The following is a 17,249-nucleotide window of genomic DNA, read 5'->3' as shown; positions in this document are numbered from 1 at the left end:
GTGCTGTCATTTGTGTGGGTCAGACATGAGTCCCCCTCTGCCGCTGTTCTGTCAGGCGCTACCCTAGTGCCCCTATAAGAAGATGTGAAATATTTAGCGCCTGAATATAATGTGAGGAGATATAGTGGGGGCTCCTACTCATCCCTATCTGCTAAAATAGAACTTGGCAGGCAGCAGAGAGCGCTGTTATAATGGGCGTAAACACAATTAGTTTCCCGGTTGATAGGGCAATAATCCGAGCGGTTCTTGGAATAATTTCTAGTGTATCTGTGTAATGAGCGATTACAAACAAGGGTTTCTGGGCAACAAAAATCTGTTGAATTGGTTGAAAAAAAGACGACTGTACTCTTAACAAAAAAAGGTTCATATGCCAATCAGGGTCTGTGGAAAACTAGTTGATGACCCAAAAAAAAATGTCAGCAGAAATTATCAGATAGAATTTTTACCTGAGATAAGCGGTGCCAGAGATGTCTTTGAGCAGCTTATCTCTCCTTCTCCTCTAGTGAAACAATGTGCATTCACTAGTCATCTAATGTCTCTGGCCGGGATTATGGCCACTATTATTGCGTCTATTAGTGGTTGTCACCCAACATCTGTTAGGTTCTGTTTGTGTGGCCTTCTAAGTATACATCCGACAGAAGACTCCGACTATTATCTCCCATTATAAAAAACGTATACCGCGCAGTCTACATTTTCTATGCTAGAAAAAAAAAATAAGGATTTTGACGCATACCACCCAAAGATATGCCAAAAAGACATAATTTTGACATATATTGGGTCAACGGGGCCATATAAACACATTTGGCATATGGGCTGGGTGTTTTCATGGTGCATACGCAGAGCATACCGCACAGACGCCGCACAGCCTTACCTGTGCCGGAGACAATTTTTTTTTTGTTTTCTTTTTAGTATGAAATTGGTCTTCAAAAATAGTTTTGCTCGTAAAATCTAATTTGAGAGGATATTCAATCTCCCCCCATTACCATGTCTAGTTAACTCGACCTAGTAAACAAGTTATTTCTATGGAAGGATGGAGATAAGAGGCTCCCAGATGTATCTGGCGCCACTTATATTTCTGGAAACAAAGGATTAGATGGGTAATATCCAATCTTCCTCATCCTTGTATCCTCTAATGTGAGATGTTGAGGGTAAAGTTGGCCTGGAAATGGTGGATCTGCTGATATGTCGTTTCTACGGGCGGCTGTAGCGTAGGCGTTCTGTACACGGCTTTGCATTAGACGGTGTATTGTTCACTTGTGATGATAATTTCCTATTTCTATTGAAGAGTTTGTCTTTTTGTCTACGAGAAATGGGAACTCGGACCCGTAGGGAGGCAAGATCCCACCGCACCCCTCTATACCACAGACGTGCCATAAGAATGTACAAGTAGAAAACCTCTTTTGGGGATAGTGCACTTTGAACAATCTTTTTTTTGTAAGAAGGGTCGCAGAATAATCAGCTAATCACAGAGTGACAGCTGTGAACGGTGTGAGAACCCAACAATAAGCGTTCAATTCTCCTGCAGCGCCACCACAGGAAAATTGAAGCATTACACAGTTCTCATTGATATCAATGGGCTGTACATGTAATGTATGGGTGTGCTGGGTCCTCCAGAGTAAGAGACGCTCTTTGTAGCTGCTCTCCACATGGGCTAATAGATGAGTCCAACAAGACCCCATCTATTAGCTCAGAATCCTCTAATGGGGTAATTGGCAATAGGTTTTCTAAACCAGACACCCCCTTTAAGGACTACACTATTAGGCCCCATGCACACGACCATAAAAAATCTCCGTAATTGCGGACCGTAATACGGTCTGCAATTACAGACCTGCCCGGTTCTATTGGCCGCGGACACCTTTCCGTATCGCTACGGATAGGTGTCTGTGCCGTAGAACCGTGCCAGGAATTATGAAGCATGTCCTACTTTTCGTTTTTTATGGGCATGGCCCGAAAATGCGTCCCGCGGCCGGCCGTGCCCGCAATCACAGGCCGTGATTATGGGTACGGCCGTGTGCATGAGGCCTTACACAAGCAATCACAATCAAGTTACCAAAAGAACTCAAATTAGCTGGCCGGTCTGCCATAGACTATAGTTAAAGGGGTTGTCAAGTTTTGAAATCCCATTTTCATATACCCTATGATAAGTTCACACACAGCGTAAACGCTGCAAAATGTTCCATGCGGAAATTCCGCAGCGTATTAGAATTTCAGCAAATTGGAAGAAATTTGAACAAATCTCATCCACTAGATACGGAAATATTACGCACAGAATGAGTGCATACATTGACCTGCGGTGCAGATTATACAGTAAGTCCGCAGCATTTGTTGCAGAGTTCAACGGGGAAGACAAATACCACAACAAATGCCATTGTTTGCAAAATTTGCTGCATAGTCACAGGAAATTCCATACCAATTGATATGAATGGAAACTGTGTAAGGCCTAATTTACCCTGTGGTGGCGCTGCAGGAAAATTGAACACCAACTGCTAGGTTTCCCCACAGATCACAGCTGATCGCTGGGGGTCTTTGTGAGAAGCTGATTGTCAGGGGATCCTTTTAACAAGTAGGGATTGTCCTATGTGGACAGCCCCTTTAAATTCCTAGAAAGTACGACTGCACATGGGAGATTTTGGTAGTATGATAATGTTAATAAGAAAAAAAATAAACACCTGTCTACACTATGGCCAAAAATGGCAAATATGTAATGAACCATCACCGTTGATGAGACATATGGCCGATAACGTAGAACAATAGCCTGCACACGAAACGGAGATGAGATCGACTTTAGGTGTAGTGTTGCTTTAAATGTTGGATTCTCTTACTCCTGTGATAGAATAAGATGCAGTCTACTGCCACTCTCTACACCGTAGGAGTAATTAAAAGCATCAATGTCTCACTGAGAGGCCGGAGGGCTGCATGAAATGAGCAGACGCCTACAGTGGGCATTACCTGGCGTGCCCGTCTGTGTTGTGTGTCATATCTGCAGGCACAGCTGTGCCCCCGCCGCGTGTGTGAGCGCTCGGGATAATATCCGTGTCACACCGCTGCCCAGACTCCCCATTAATATCTTGGTGTTAATTACATAATTGTGACAGGGTTGTGAGGGGGGGCAGTGTAATTATCTGTTATGAATCTGGTTCATCTGGGAGAGTAAACAAGGAGGCTCGTTAATCAGGTCTTGTTAATCGCCGGTCAGACCCCTGCACATAGACACACAACCTCTGCTACGTGGCCGGCGCATGTCTACTCCACCGTTCCTTCCGGGAAACGGACGCATCTTCCGTGGCCGCAACTCTCGTCCTTTGTCCGATTTATATTCAATTAAATATGTGTAAAGAAGTAAATATATACATGCCTATTTATAATATATATATATATGTTCTTGTCAATCTGAATAGTTCACTGTAGGGATAGATATGGCCGCCAGGCTGCGCTGGGCCTTTTACCCTCACAGAAGCTGGAGAACCTGGGGTTATTTTTAACGTGCAGCTTCCAGCGGCCGAAAAATGACACCACAATTTTGTGAGTTTTTTCGGCCGGAATTCCCTGCGGCAACCACGCTGTGTGCTTATACGCAGCGTATCCACCCTGTGTGAACATCTACCTAAAAAAATAGACACATGACCGTGTGGAATATATTGGCCCCGGCCTTCTTTATTAAAATTAATGTAAAACCTATCATCAACCTTTACTCAATAATGACTTTAACTTGATAAACCAAACTTACAGGAGTTCACATAGGCTCGAACCCAACTTAACCAGTGAAAGATTCCACCCAACTATTGAGTGACTTTACCCCAACTTTTAGCAAAGCAGCCGTGACGAATAAATAAAATACTAAGAATTTCAGGGATGGCGGGCGTGTGCGCCTTCTATAGCCTCTTCTAGGGCCAGAAAGCCCTTGAACTTGAATATAAATAGAATACGTGGGTCACATGGGTTCAACTAGAAACCAATGACCTGCTGTTACCGGGCAAAGGGAAGAATGCTTCCAGCGGGCCAACCACGAAATTCCAGCAGTTTCCAGACGCAGAAACAGCCGACAATCTTGGTAATAAACTTCCGGCCAAAACCCACAAAGGATCCACCATGGGATGTTCATTTTCCCATGTGGATCCCTCCTGTCCGGGATCCTTTCACTCATGTTTTCTGACATGGGATGCAATGGATCCTTGACCGATCCCATTCATTATGCTTCGAACCGACTTAAAAATGTATCTGCTCCATCACAATCTTCTTATAACATCTCAAAGTTAGATACGGTAGCATGTGAATGGGCGGTTAAGTGGACAGCCAGATAGAGTGGACCATGACTTACAAGCTACACCCCGAGGTAAGGATTTAAAGAAGCTTCATAGGATTTAGCCGTAGGCCGGATTTACACGAGCGCCGCGCATCTCGGACGTGAAAGACGGCAGTTTTTCCCGTCAGAGGTGCATTCGTGCTCTGCGGGACGCGATGTCACGCATCCCCCATAGATTAGAGTCTATGGAGGGATGCGTGAAGCGTGAAAAAATAGGACATGTCCTCTTTTCTCACGGACCCTTCACACGGTCCGTTGAAACAGCGGCCATGTGAATGGCCACATTGAATTATATAGGTCCGTGTGACGGCTGTGGTTTCAACGGCCGACACACGGACGTTTATAAATATGGCCTTAATGAGGGGATGAATTTGTAATCTGTTGGGGCCAACCCCTCTATCCCTCACAGAGACAGCAACACTTATTCATGTGGCGGTGTCTGGTACACGGGCCGGCTCCAGGTGTGCCCCCGTCTACTGCACTCTTGGTTTGACACATGTTTACCTAGACCAGCATAGGCACCCGAAGCCCAGTGGGCCCAGTTATGTGCCCAGGTTCGCTGAGTTTCAGTATCAGACACAGCCCTATAGACAAGATGGTTTCGGTTTGTGGCCCCTTTGTTCTGTTGATCAGTGGGGATACCAGAAGCTCAGACCCCCGCAAATGACTCATTGATGACGCCTTCAATGTTAAATCCTGAAAAAACTCCTGACTCACATTTGCAAAGTAAAAAACTTTTACATTGGAGTTTTTTAGTTTTTGGTTTTTTATTATTATTTTTTGCCCAAGGGGTTGTCCAGAGTTTGGAAAATGTTTTCTTTTCCTCAGAAATCATGCCACGTCTGTCAATGGGCTGTGTCTGGAATTGCAGTTCAGTCCCATTAACTTGAATACCAGATGAAGCCCCTGGACAGACGTGGCACTGTTTCTGGATTTTTACTTGGATTTTTTAAGTTTTTTTCTTTTGTGCAAATGACCAATAATAAAAACAGGGAATTAATTCTGTTAGACCCGTCATCATAGATTATTCTCAGTAGGTTGCAACGTGCAAGACTAAACTGATCGGTCAGGGAATTAATAAAAAAAAAAAAGTAAGGCCACGGAGTGGGTTTGCGCAAAGTGGGAAACGTGACATGTGTTTGTATTTTCAGCCGACCACAGCCGAAACAATTCAAACTGACACATTACATTTCTGGCAGACGATAGTCGGCCATCGCAAACGATCGTTTGCATATCATTTTCAAACAATATTATATGTATTGCATATATATCGGCTAAGGCCCCATGCACACGACCGTATTTATCATCCCTCCATAAATACGGTCCGTACTGCATATGTATCTACGGATCCAAAAGACAGGGCGGATTCTAGGGTAATCCCCTGGCGTCGCATAGCAATGCTTCCGTAATTATGGACGGCTACGGATGCACATCCGTAGCCGTCCGTAATTATGGAAACGCCCATAGACTTCCATTGGGAGTCCGTGCCGTAATTACGGACAAAAAAAGGACGTTCTATAATCTCTACGGCACGGACACCCATCCGTACAAATACGGAAAGGTGTCCGTAGCCCATAGAAATGAATGAGTCTGTCATTACGGATGAAAAATACCGTCGTATGCATGGCCTAAAAGCACAGGCGGACGACCAATCTCCTGTCTATGTCCAGCTATGCACCATGTAATACCACAATATACCCCGTACTGGAGGGTGCCGCTCCCAGACCCTCACCAGAGACTGACCACTGCAGCGCACACGGTGTACCTCGAATTTCTGAAGGCTGAGGCCAATTATAAGACGACTGTGATTAGGTCAATGACTAATGGAATTTTACTGTATTTAATAAATGTATATCTAGTCATCATATAGCGATAACATCCTGCCGCCATTGAACTCCCTTATACACGGGCCAATTATCGGCAACAATCAGCCGATGAACGAGCAAATGCTCGTTCATCGGCTGATTGTATCGTTTATGCAGCCTAAAATATTATCGTTGTCTGCAAAGCATCTCCCTGTGTAAACGTGAAGACGTGCTGCCGACATGATGGAAATGCATGGGGACGAGTGATCGTAGTAATGATCGCTACGATCATTGGGCTCATACATCGCTCCCTGAGAAAGGAGCAAACGGGCCGTGGACGAGAACCCTTACAGTTGTGCAAAATTCCACTAGCTCGGCCTGTATGGGATAGCTTGTTGTAAGAATATCTGGATTTTCCGGACTATTCGACATTCAAAAACAGACGAGCCAAAGTCTGGAAAAAAGTTCAGTCATGGATTAAAAAGTTCTGTGATTCAGATGTCGAGGACCCGAAACTGGAAACCTGCCTTCACCCGCTACAGAGGGAGCGACAGATGCACATACATTGGGCTCATGTGTCAGTCTGTATATGATGAAAAATGGCGTAAACACACAGGAAATATGGAGGGGAATTTACAAAACTGTTGTGGCTCTGAAAGTCGCATGTTTTGGCGCGCGACATATTTGCCACTTTTCTCAAGACACGAGAGGTTAAATGTCCAGCACGTTCACTATAATTAATGCCATTTTCACCCTCAGTGTCAAAAGCATCAACCATTTTTATCAAGGCCTAGCGCTTCTCGTACTTGACGTACAAACTTCCGTTTGGTTTAAATTGCGGCACATTTCCAAATGCCGCGTTTTCAGGTTGTACACGACCCCCAGTATGTGTATATTTCTACATCTCCCTGTAAACCTCAGATCTTCTACTCCCTTCCCAGGCCACGTCCCTGTCACCGGTTGTCTGCCCCTTTCTTAGACACTTCTTCCCTATTTCTCCCCATTTTCTAAAGCCTTTCTTACAACCCCCCCCCCCCCCCCGTTTCTATGGCAGCCATGTTTCCTCTGCTGTTGCTGTGGCGGGAGAAAAGGTCGTCGCTAGGTCGTCTCCACAGCGACGGTGGCTGGGAGCCTCTGCTTGTCTGAGAGTGTGGATTGGCTGAGAGGGGGGAAGGGCTGGAAAGACAGGAAACGCTGCATCCATTGAGTGAATGTGTTCAGGGTGAAGTCTCGCACTTCGCTGTGTAATTAAATTGCAGAAGACGGTAAGAACGGAGTCCTATAGACGGGCGCAGGAGGTGTACCCAGGCCTTGCCCTATGGCCACACATGGGAAGAGCTTTTATAGTCTAGGACAGTGATCTCCAACTTGTGGCTGCTGCGAAACTACAAATCCCAACATGACCTGGCAGTCTGCGATCAAGGAATGCTAGGAGTTGTAGTTCTACAACATTGTGGGGACCACCGGTCTAGTACATGCAACAACGGGGCAACTTAAATAGAAGATTTTTTCGCCCTGCCAATAGAAGGTGGTGGTCAAACGTCATCGCCGCCACCTTCGATCCTTATATTTCCTTGCATTGTAATGAATTGTGCGGTAAAACGAGTAACGTAAATGAGCCTAAAAGTTGTGCGTAAATCGAATCTAAATATTATTCACAATGCACCTCGATTATTACCTATGGGGAAAAAAGCCATGAGCGACCTCACGCCTGATGGGGGACTTCCAACTATATCCGAAAATTTGCGATACCTTTCATTCACCCGGGATAAAGCTTCAGTTTGCTGCCCTAGCCCTGTATCTAGATACCATGGCCAAGGAAAAGTGGATTGTTGGCATCCACGGCACCTGCCCCGATAGCCACGTAGCTACGTCCCGGATACCCTGCCATTTTCTCCCTCATACAGAAGAATTGTGACCGCAATTTTCCCCCAATTTTTTGCACTACTTCTCATGTGTATTCAGAGTCTTTACAATATAAACTTGCGCCATGAATTTGCGTCCTCGGCTAGCGTTATTGGTTTCTTGGCACCCACACCTCCTGTATTCCTGGGTTTTGTGCCAACCACTTAATCCAATGATTTAATTCCGAGTTTTTATTAAGTATTTGAAATAAAATTTGTATTATTCCTACAGAAACATTCGCGGGGCCTCAGCACATCGTAATACAAGAGGATCTTTACTTTATGTTTTTAAATGGCCCAGTCAGCAGTGTACGGGCGGACTGTAGATCCCAATAATCCCCTCTATATGATCCTGAGGACTACGTATGTCTGGGCAGGAGCCGGAGACTGTATGGATGATGTCAACGTCCTCTATCTCGCACACACCAGTATATATGTTGTGTATATTCATGTAATAACTTGCCTAATTACGCCTCTACGTAACTTAGATACAGCCACAATGTGACATCAGGAATGTACATGGCGTTTGGCATATTCCGGACTATTGTTTTTCTTCTTATGTTCTGTGAGGAATCACCTAAGCATGACGCCATCAGACTCCCTCATTGTCTAACCTGCTGCTCCTCGGGAACACACTACACCCGCTCCTCATCTTTTATAAGGCCCCGTGCACTTTTTGTTTCGTAGTGGCCTATTGATACCCTACATGTACATTGACCAGTATTTTTCCCTTTCTTCTCAGGTCTCAGTATCCGAAACAATCAGGAAGAGGAGCCTGTTGACCCTCAGTTGATGCGCTTGGACAATATGTTGCTGGCAGAAGGTGTAGCAGGACCCGAAAAGGGAGGAGGGTCCGCGGCGGCGGCTGCAGCAGCTGCGGCCTCTGGCGGAGTTTCTCCAGATAACTCTATAGAGCACTCAGATTACAGGAACAAACTCTCTCAAATCAGGCAAATTTATCATGCAGAGTTGGAGAAGTACGAGCAGGTGAGGTGGATGAAGACTAGGAGGTGGTAATACATGTGTAGAATATACTTTTGGGATGGTTTTCAATGTTTTTTTTCCCCTCATTTCTCAGGCATGTAATGAGTTTACCACCCACGTCATGAACCTTTTAAGGGAACAGAGCCGAACCAGACCCATCTCTCCCAAAGAGATTGAGAGGATGGTTGGGATTATCCATCGAAAGTTTAGTTCAATCCAAATGCAGCTCAAGCAGTCCACGTGTGAAGCAGTCATGATCCTTCGTTCTCGGTTCTTAGATGCAAGGTAGGGAAGGGGGTGGACTTTGATACATGAAGATTTAGACTTTGTAGGGTGGTTGTTCTTATGGGTGCTCATAAAAAGTAGGTGATACAATTATGGCTGTTTTTTCCTTTTAGACGAAAGAGGAGGAACTTTAGTAAACAGGCGACGGAAGTCCTCAATGAGTACTTCTACTCACACCTCAGCAACCCCTACCCCAGTGAAGAGGCAAAAGAGGAACTTGCAAAAAAGTGTGGAATCACTGTATCACAGGTAAATGTTGTCACCGTACAATAGTCGCATAAAGGGAAAATTTTATTCAATGTCTATTCCTTGGGAAAATCTCGAAAACTTGATAATTTTTCCATTATATTTGTGCCACTATTAAACTATATTTTGAGTAAATTACATTGACCAATCTAGAATATTTGGAGTTCCACCTGTTCAGACCACAGAATTCACGCATTGTTTAACATGTTTCCATGTTACAGGTGTCTAATTGGTTTGGGAATAAAAGAATTCGATACAAGAAAAACATTGGAAAATTCCAAGAAGAGGCCAACATCTACGCAGTGAAGACAGCAGTTACTGTAACGCAGGGAGGCCACAGTGGAGCCAATTCTCCAACAACACCCACTTCTGCCGGTAAGTCACCCTCAAGGGCTCTTGGGCAATCATGGGGACTATTCAATAATGATGTACTTTAGAGCTTCACGTAAAATAGTATTAGGTAAAACACTCTCTTTAAAATAGTCATCTTACACCTGGGTGGATAGTTAACTGAGCCGTAACTTTAGGCTACAGTCCCATCTAACTACTGTTCTTTGTTCCTTCTCAATTCTCTACTATTCATTCTATCATTTCCATCCAATTTTGTCTTCTTCCTCACCTGGTCTGCAAATTCTTTCCAAACTATTTCCACTTGGATCCTAAACCTTGAATTTCCTCCCAATTCTGTGCCCATCCCCAATGGTGTAACTCTTATTCCAAACACAACACAAATTCCCCAAAATTCTCTACACCAAAACCTTCTCGATTGTTCAACCCTTGAACTCCATCCCTTCACCTCCTATTGACGTTGCATTCCTCTTTATCCATACGAACCTTCCATGCTACCATCCTTCATCCACCATTTAACTCACCATCCACATTTCTGCCTATTACTCCATCTCCATTGTTCTACATCTACAAATCTGTTCCCATGCTCCCAAACCTTGGTCTACACCTCCTAATATCTTCATTGCTCTCAACCTTGGACTACGCTTTCTCATTTGACACTGGATCTCCACCCGTTTCCTTCCTTAATCCTTTGTCTTTCACACTCCACCACTTCATTGCTTCTTCAATCTTCTGTATTTTCTCCTCTATCTCCTTCTTCTCTCAGGTTCTGGTGGCTCATTCAACTTGTCTGGATCTAATGACATGTTCATGGCGATGCAGGGCTTAAACGGGGATTCTTACCCCCCCTCACAGGTCAGTTTTAGGTCCCCTCAACCGCTACTATTATTTTTTTTCTATGTGTTCTCATTGCTCTATACATAATCTGCTCAATCTTCTCCAATGTGTACATTTCTTCTCCTGTTTGTTATCCAGGTGTACTTTCCCATCACACTCTTTCTTCTCCACGTCTTATTTTACTTGCCTTTATACTTTTTTTTTTCAACTTTCAAATTGCCCTCAACCTGTAACGTATATTTTCCCAAAAGGTGGAGTCCTTGCGTCACACGATGGGTCCTGGTTACAGTGAAAGTTTATCGGCAAATCAAATGTACAGCCCTCGGGAGATTCGGGTAAGATTATAGATGCCCATCTTTTAAGATGGTATCATTTACATGCTTAAATGGGTTTAATGAGTTATTACCAGTTTTCACCTACCCGATTTCCCGCTATTCAACTCTCTGGGACTGACGGAGATAACCGAGTACTTTCTCTGTCAGTCCCATAGACTGTGAATGGAGCAGCAGTGCGCATGCCCACCCCCGAAAATGTGAAAACTGGTAACTCTTCACGACCGGAATACCCCTTTAACTGCTATATTTTTAACAATTTCTTCTTTTTCTTTGATTTCAGGCCAATGGAGGGTGGCAAGAGGCTGTCACCCCCTCCTCTGTCACTTCCCCAACAGAAGGACCAGGCAGTGTACACTCCGACACCTCTAACTGAGCCCTCTCCTCCTCTGTATGCTTCTCCCCTATCACCCCTCAAGCAAACTTTGGTTTGTCTATGAGCTGAACTCTAACTTGGGTCTAAACGGAACAGAGCGTAGGACCTCTCTTTCAGTCCCTTCCTACTTTGACTCAAGCGTCCTCGTACCACTTTGTTAAAAAAGGGGCAACAGTTCTACAAGTGTGATTCGGTAAAGAGCTGGCTGGACAACCCTCCCCGAGGTTATATGCTTGTGAATGGAGTGCCGAAGCAGGAAGTATACCTTTAATGGTAAGGTACTATGGTCTCCAAACACAAACCCAAAAGGTGTTGGCTCATTGACCATTTTAACAGAAATTCAGAGAAACAAGAAGATTAAAGATCGTCGCACTAATAGAAGATGATGACTACTTGTTTCCAAAAGGAAGTGGACATCTAAATATTATTCTGCTTACAAGGCATCCACCACTTAAACGGTCGGGTGGAACAATATGAATGTATTACATAACCATATCTTCATGGGCTGGAAAAAAATATGTAAAAAAATAAAAAATTGTAGGTGGTGGGGACATCCAGTCCAAGTCAAGAGGAGGTGGAAGAGGGGAGTTGCTTGTAGGGGGTCAAACAAAGGAAAAGAGTGGATTTAAGAGGGAAAATGACACCGGTTACATAAGGTGGCAAACCTAAGAGACAAAAATGAGGGAAGGAGATGGTGCGGAGAAGCAAAACGAGGAGGAGCAACATGAATACAGGCATCACAAAAATACAAAAAAATCCTGAAAACACAAGAGCTACAAAGAGGAGAGAAAGTAAACAAGACTTTAATTCTCCTCACTCCTTCCCTCCAGAATCTACCCAGAATCCTTTGAGGCTCAGCCAATCAAAGAACAGCGTTATTACCTCATAGCGGCTCACATAACCAATAGAGAAGACTTTTTTCTTTTTATTTTTTCTGAGTTTTCTTTTTGTTCACGCGTTCGCAAGTTTGACTACCTCCAAAGGGAAAAATAAAATTATATATATCTCTCACTTCTGCACGGGGGGTGGCAGTGAGGTGTGTGAGAATTTTGTCTCCCTCTAATCCCCTTCACTCCCCTTAAATTTTTTTTTCTATTTTTCGGGGTGCTGGGTTATGAATATGGTTGGTTTTTAGACAATTTGTGTTTTTGGGGAGGGATGTCTTTTATTTTCATATTGATTTTGGAGAAAAAGTTACAGAACTGGAGAGGGGGATACATGTGTGTTGATGTACATATATATTAAACTACATTCATGTGTATGAATAGGTGTGTGAATGAATGCTCAGGAATGGGTGTGTACTTGTATAGACACAACTGTATATTACACTCCAAATATACACACGGGGACGAGATGACTATTGGTACTTGACCTAATAGAAACCAGAAGCGCATTTATGGAAACTACGGAGTGGGACAGAAGAGCTGGGACCTGTGAAATGATGGCACTTTTTGGACACCACTTTTCATAACTCGCCCTCTTTGGTGGCTTACAAATACCTTGTTAATCCAAACATCAGCATATTATTCTTCTCAGGGAGATCTTGCAGTATTTCTGAACTTGCCATGGACATCTGAGAGCGACCTTCCGCTAATAACGTGCTTGGTTGAATGGTCATGCTTATTCTATGGAGGGTGATAAGGCATCCAGACCCTCGGGAGGGGAAACAAAGAGTCGGACACGTTTATATCCCCCATAGACATTAGATTTGTCTTTGGCTCGTCCAAATAGTTGGTGTTCACCAATAAAAAGCTCATATCTATGGTCATCTTTACTTCTAGTTGTGACTTTCATCTTCTGGGCAGCTACAACGATTGGCGCAACCAGTAGAGGCCATGTAGCTATAACTCGTACATGTGAAGACATCCCAACTTTTTATCCAACTCCCTGAACAGACAAGTATATCACATTTTCTATCAATATGTAGGTTGGCATCTTAAGGTTGATGGTAGGTGTAGTTCTACAACATCTGCTTGTCCATACCGATGGCATTCGAGACATTAAGACATGTTACTCAAGGTATTTTTGACCTGATGTGGCCACTTTAGTGAAGTCCTCATTCACACGACCGTTTTTTTGGTCAGTATATTGCATCAATATTTGTGAACCAGACCAGGAGTGGGTGCAAGTATTTCCATTATAGTTTTTCTCGGTGTTCTACTCCTAGTTTCGGCCTATAACTACTGACCAAATTATGCAAGTATGAGGCCTAATAAACTATTAAGATTCAGCTTGTAATTTTGCCTCCCATCTGTTTACTATGCGTAAGACATGTCGTTGAGGTCAGAAGCCCTATTGGGGTTTTCCGTTATTTCCATTAGAGTACCGGAGGACTAATGTGGCTAGTGAAGTAGTTCAAGTGGACAGCCAGCAGTTCGGTTGAACCCAATATGACCATGGGTCCAAACTGCTTGTAAACCTTTAGGTGACCATGCATGGTCAACCTGGCCTGGAGAGAATTTGGTCATCTATGTTTCCCAAGGGCCAAATAATGAGTACTTCCATTGTCTGAAGGACGTCATATCCATCACCATTTGATGAAACAAAGGCTACTCTTTATTCAATTGGCCCTGATGGTTTGTAGAGATGAGTAGATACCCTATTGTGTACGGCCAGCCTACGACTATCTGATCCTTTTTAGGTTTTGACCAGGGTGATCAGTTATGTTACTTTGCAGGTTTCTATATTGGTCTAATATCACGCATATCCACTGAATGTACACGGCTTTAGCACTAGGAAAGGACAAGGTATACGGTAGGCCTTCCAAAAATGTTCACTCGGATTAAAAACATTCTGCTCATGCTATTAGTTAACTGTACCTGGCACCTCCTGCAAGGATGGCATCCGTTGGGTCGGCCATACAACGTCGATTTACTAGAAACCAGTGAGGGTGAGATACAAATATTTATGAGACCCATCTTCTACTCACGAGGTCCTTGCTGCTAGTGAATTCCACGGTGTTCTCATGTATGATGGTCACGATAGCGGCCTCCATTACTGTATAGGTGACCGGTCCATTTAGAGGGACACTTGGTATAAGTGTATGGATGTGTGTGTAGGTCTATACGGTGGTATACGTGAGTGCGTGTTTTGTAGGTTGAGAGTGTACGCACACACGGCCCCCTCTCCCCTGTAGAATGATATGTTTAGGGGAGACATTGTGTTGAGTGTATTATCATTGTTACTTTCTGCTCCTCCCCGTTTATGTTGGGGGTCTCTTCTTGGTTTCTTTCAATTGTTATTTTTTTGGGGGGGGGGGGGTTTAGAATCAGATTTTTTTTTCTTTCACATTTATTAAAAGGAATCACTAAGAAGCCGCGTCCTTGTCTCCGGTTATTTCAAGGGCTGTTCCAGTCTGTGGCCCCTGGACTCGGGGTTCTTGTTGTTTTTATTTTAACTTTGTCACAACGTATCTCACGAGATAATTTTTTATTATTTTATTTCTTTTCCTCTGTCTATTTTTCACCCCCCTCGCTTCCCTGCTCCTATTTTCTCCATCTCTGTCAGTCCCTCTGTTTATTCTTCTCCCGTACCCCCCCCCCTCCTCCCTGTATCTTCTAATGATTTTAGAAATTGCCTCCCTGGTTTCCATGGCAACTGTCACTGTCTTTAGATTCCTTTGTATAAAAGCGCCCCCTCCCCTCCTATTAACCCCTTCAGAGCCATAGACTAGAATGCTGCATAAGTCCCTATAGCTCGACCTGTCTATTCATTTATATCGCACAATGGGAGCCTGATGTGTTAATATTAATAAGTGTTAACAACGAGTCCAGGATCGAGATGATTTTGCCCAAAAAAACTGTGGCTAAAGTGAGGGGTTAGTGCGGTCAGTTAGAAATTTCGCACTAGGGTATCGTTTCCCAAAACCTGCCAATCCGCCGTCTGGGGTTTTGCAGGACAATGAGCCGAATTTACACAATAAATAGTTTTATTCTGGTCACATACTGCAGCGATATCTGACTGCGGCCCAATGGGACTTTCCCCGTGCCCTCCAGTAAATTTGATTAAAATCAATGCGATCAATATTAGACATATTGGTGATTGCCGCTTTAATATTGACCACAGATGGCGGCTACTGAAATTGATCAGAACTCGGCAGACAGGATAGTAATTGCTGCTGAAAGATGGATGAAGACGGCCGACGCTGGCCTGTGTTTGTACCACAAAGCCCCTGAGAGGTCAGAAGATGGCCGGCTACTGTCCGCATATTGTCCTCTTCGTATGTGTGAGGACAAACTATGATCTTATAACTTGTGACTATTCATATTCTGGCCATTCAGGGATGCAATGTAATTCTGCTGTGGAGCGTCGTGTGACCACAGATGTAGAGATCCCCTGAACCCTCTTATCAGAGCATTTCTATTTATTGTTCTCTGTTATCAGCCATTAGGGACTGAGCAGAGGATGACTGACAGGAAATCTCGAAAAGGCCCAGTTCCCCCATAATCACAGACGTGGCGGATTTGTTGTGGATTTTCGGTGCGGAAAACCCGATTCACTCATGTCTGTTGCGGACGCAATACGAAGGGTGAAATCGGCAGCGAAATACGAAAGCTAGGCCTCATTCTGACATTACGCCCACACGTCCCAGCCCAACAAGGGTTCTAATGACCCCCCAACAAACAGCCTGATAGGGCATTACAGTCGTCTGAATGAGGCCTTACACGTGGATTCGAGAAAGAGAAAAAGCAACAGATAAGTTCTGAACGTAGCTTAGTGTTCCTCAAGGGTGGGGCTTAGGAGTCAAGGGAGGGGCTTCTCCAGGACTTCATGAATAAAGAAGAAAGAAAACATAAGAAAGCACTACACTTGCCTTAAAGGGGTATTCCGGCGTCAGCAAATAAAGCTCATTCAACGTGTAATGAGAAGTATTGCGATTTTCGGATACAGTTTGTCTATCAATTCCTCGTTGCTTCCAAGATCTCTGCTTTCCGTGATTAAATGAGTACCTCTATTATTTACTTCCAGAGGATGGCCCACTGGGCAGATAGAAGGATAAGCCAGCCATTCCATTTACAGTCCAAAACCCACAAGTTCTTTATCACAGCATGCTAAGACTAAGGACCAGCGCAGTCCTAAACCCATCCTTATCACAGCATGCTAAGACTAAGGACCAGCACAGTCCAAAACCCATCAGTCCCTTATCACAGCATGCGAAGACTAAGGACCAGCACAGTCCTAAACTCACCAGTCCTTTATCACAGCATGCTAGGACCAAGGACCGGAACAGTCCAAAATCCATTTGTCCTTTGTAACAGCATGCTAGGACTAAGAATCGTCAGAGTCTAAAATGAGTTCCCAGTTTGTGACTAGAGTGCCCCCCTTGCACAGGGGCCTGGTTTAGATGGCACCCTCTATAACTATACCACTGGTCAGTGCTTCAGCAGTCACGTTAGAGACCACGCATATTATTAACTTCCGCAGTGACACCTCGGGATAGCATTAGGTGTGACAAGTGACACCATATAAGCCAGACCGAAAGGTGCCGCTATGTAGAAGTCTGGTTTTCCCTCCTTTAGAATCTAGTTGCCAATCTTGCCAATGGACTGTCTGGTATTACAGCTCAGCCCCATCCAAGTGAATGCCATACCAGACGCAGTCCATGGAAAAGAGTGGCGCAGTTTCTGGGGGAATAAAAAACAGACACGTTATTCTAGTCATACAACTCGTATTTCCTACAATAGTCACATCCCATAAGTAGTCAGATCCTATCCTTATGCAAACGTCCCCCAACTCTTCTATACTGACCTCATTGACGACTATTTCAGAGATCCACTATTGCCGTCTTAAAGAGGATCCGTCCCCTCTCCTGACACGTCTGATTTAGTA

General features: G+C 44.2%; 1 protein-coding gene across 3 annotated transcripts in view; it reads left to right on the top strand.

Annotated features, from left to right (window-relative positions):
• PBX2 (PBX homeobox 2) overlaps nt 1-14,660 on the top strand; it is a 28,380-nt gene extending 13,720 nt beyond the window's left edge. Inside the window, exons 3-9 of one of the 3 annotated variants that reach the window (XM_075836462.1) lie at nt 8,755-8,999; nt 9,091-9,281; nt 9,395-9,530; nt 9,749-9,902; nt 10,642-10,701; nt 11,020-11,047; nt 11,328-14,660. In XM_075836462.1, the coding sequence (XP_075692577.1) occupies nt 8,755-8,999; nt 9,091-9,281; nt 9,395-9,530; nt 9,749-9,902; nt 10,642-10,701; nt 11,020-11,047; nt 11,328-11,484 (971 nt within the window). In that variant the 3' untranslated portion in view covers nt 11,485-14,660. Of the gene's footprint in view, nt 1-8,754; nt 9,000-9,090; nt 9,282-9,394; nt 9,531-9,748; nt 9,903-10,641; nt 10,731-10,963; nt 11,048-11,327 lie in introns of all 3 variants that reach the window. The other 2 variants (XM_075836459.1, XM_075836461.1) reach the window with 2 other exon arrangements.
• Nucleotides 14,661-17,249: the final 2,589 nt, after the last annotated feature.

The sequence above is a fragment of the Rhinoderma darwinii genome, chromosome 8 (genome assembly GCF_050947455.1).
Source record: "Rhinoderma darwinii isolate aRhiDar2 chromosome 8, aRhiDar2.hap1, whole genome shotgun sequence".
In the NCBI taxonomy this organism is placed as follows: Eukaryota; Metazoa; Chordata; class Amphibia; order Anura; family Rhinodermatidae; genus Rhinoderma; species Rhinoderma darwinii.
This window is presented reverse-complemented; position numbering and strand designations above follow the sequence as displayed.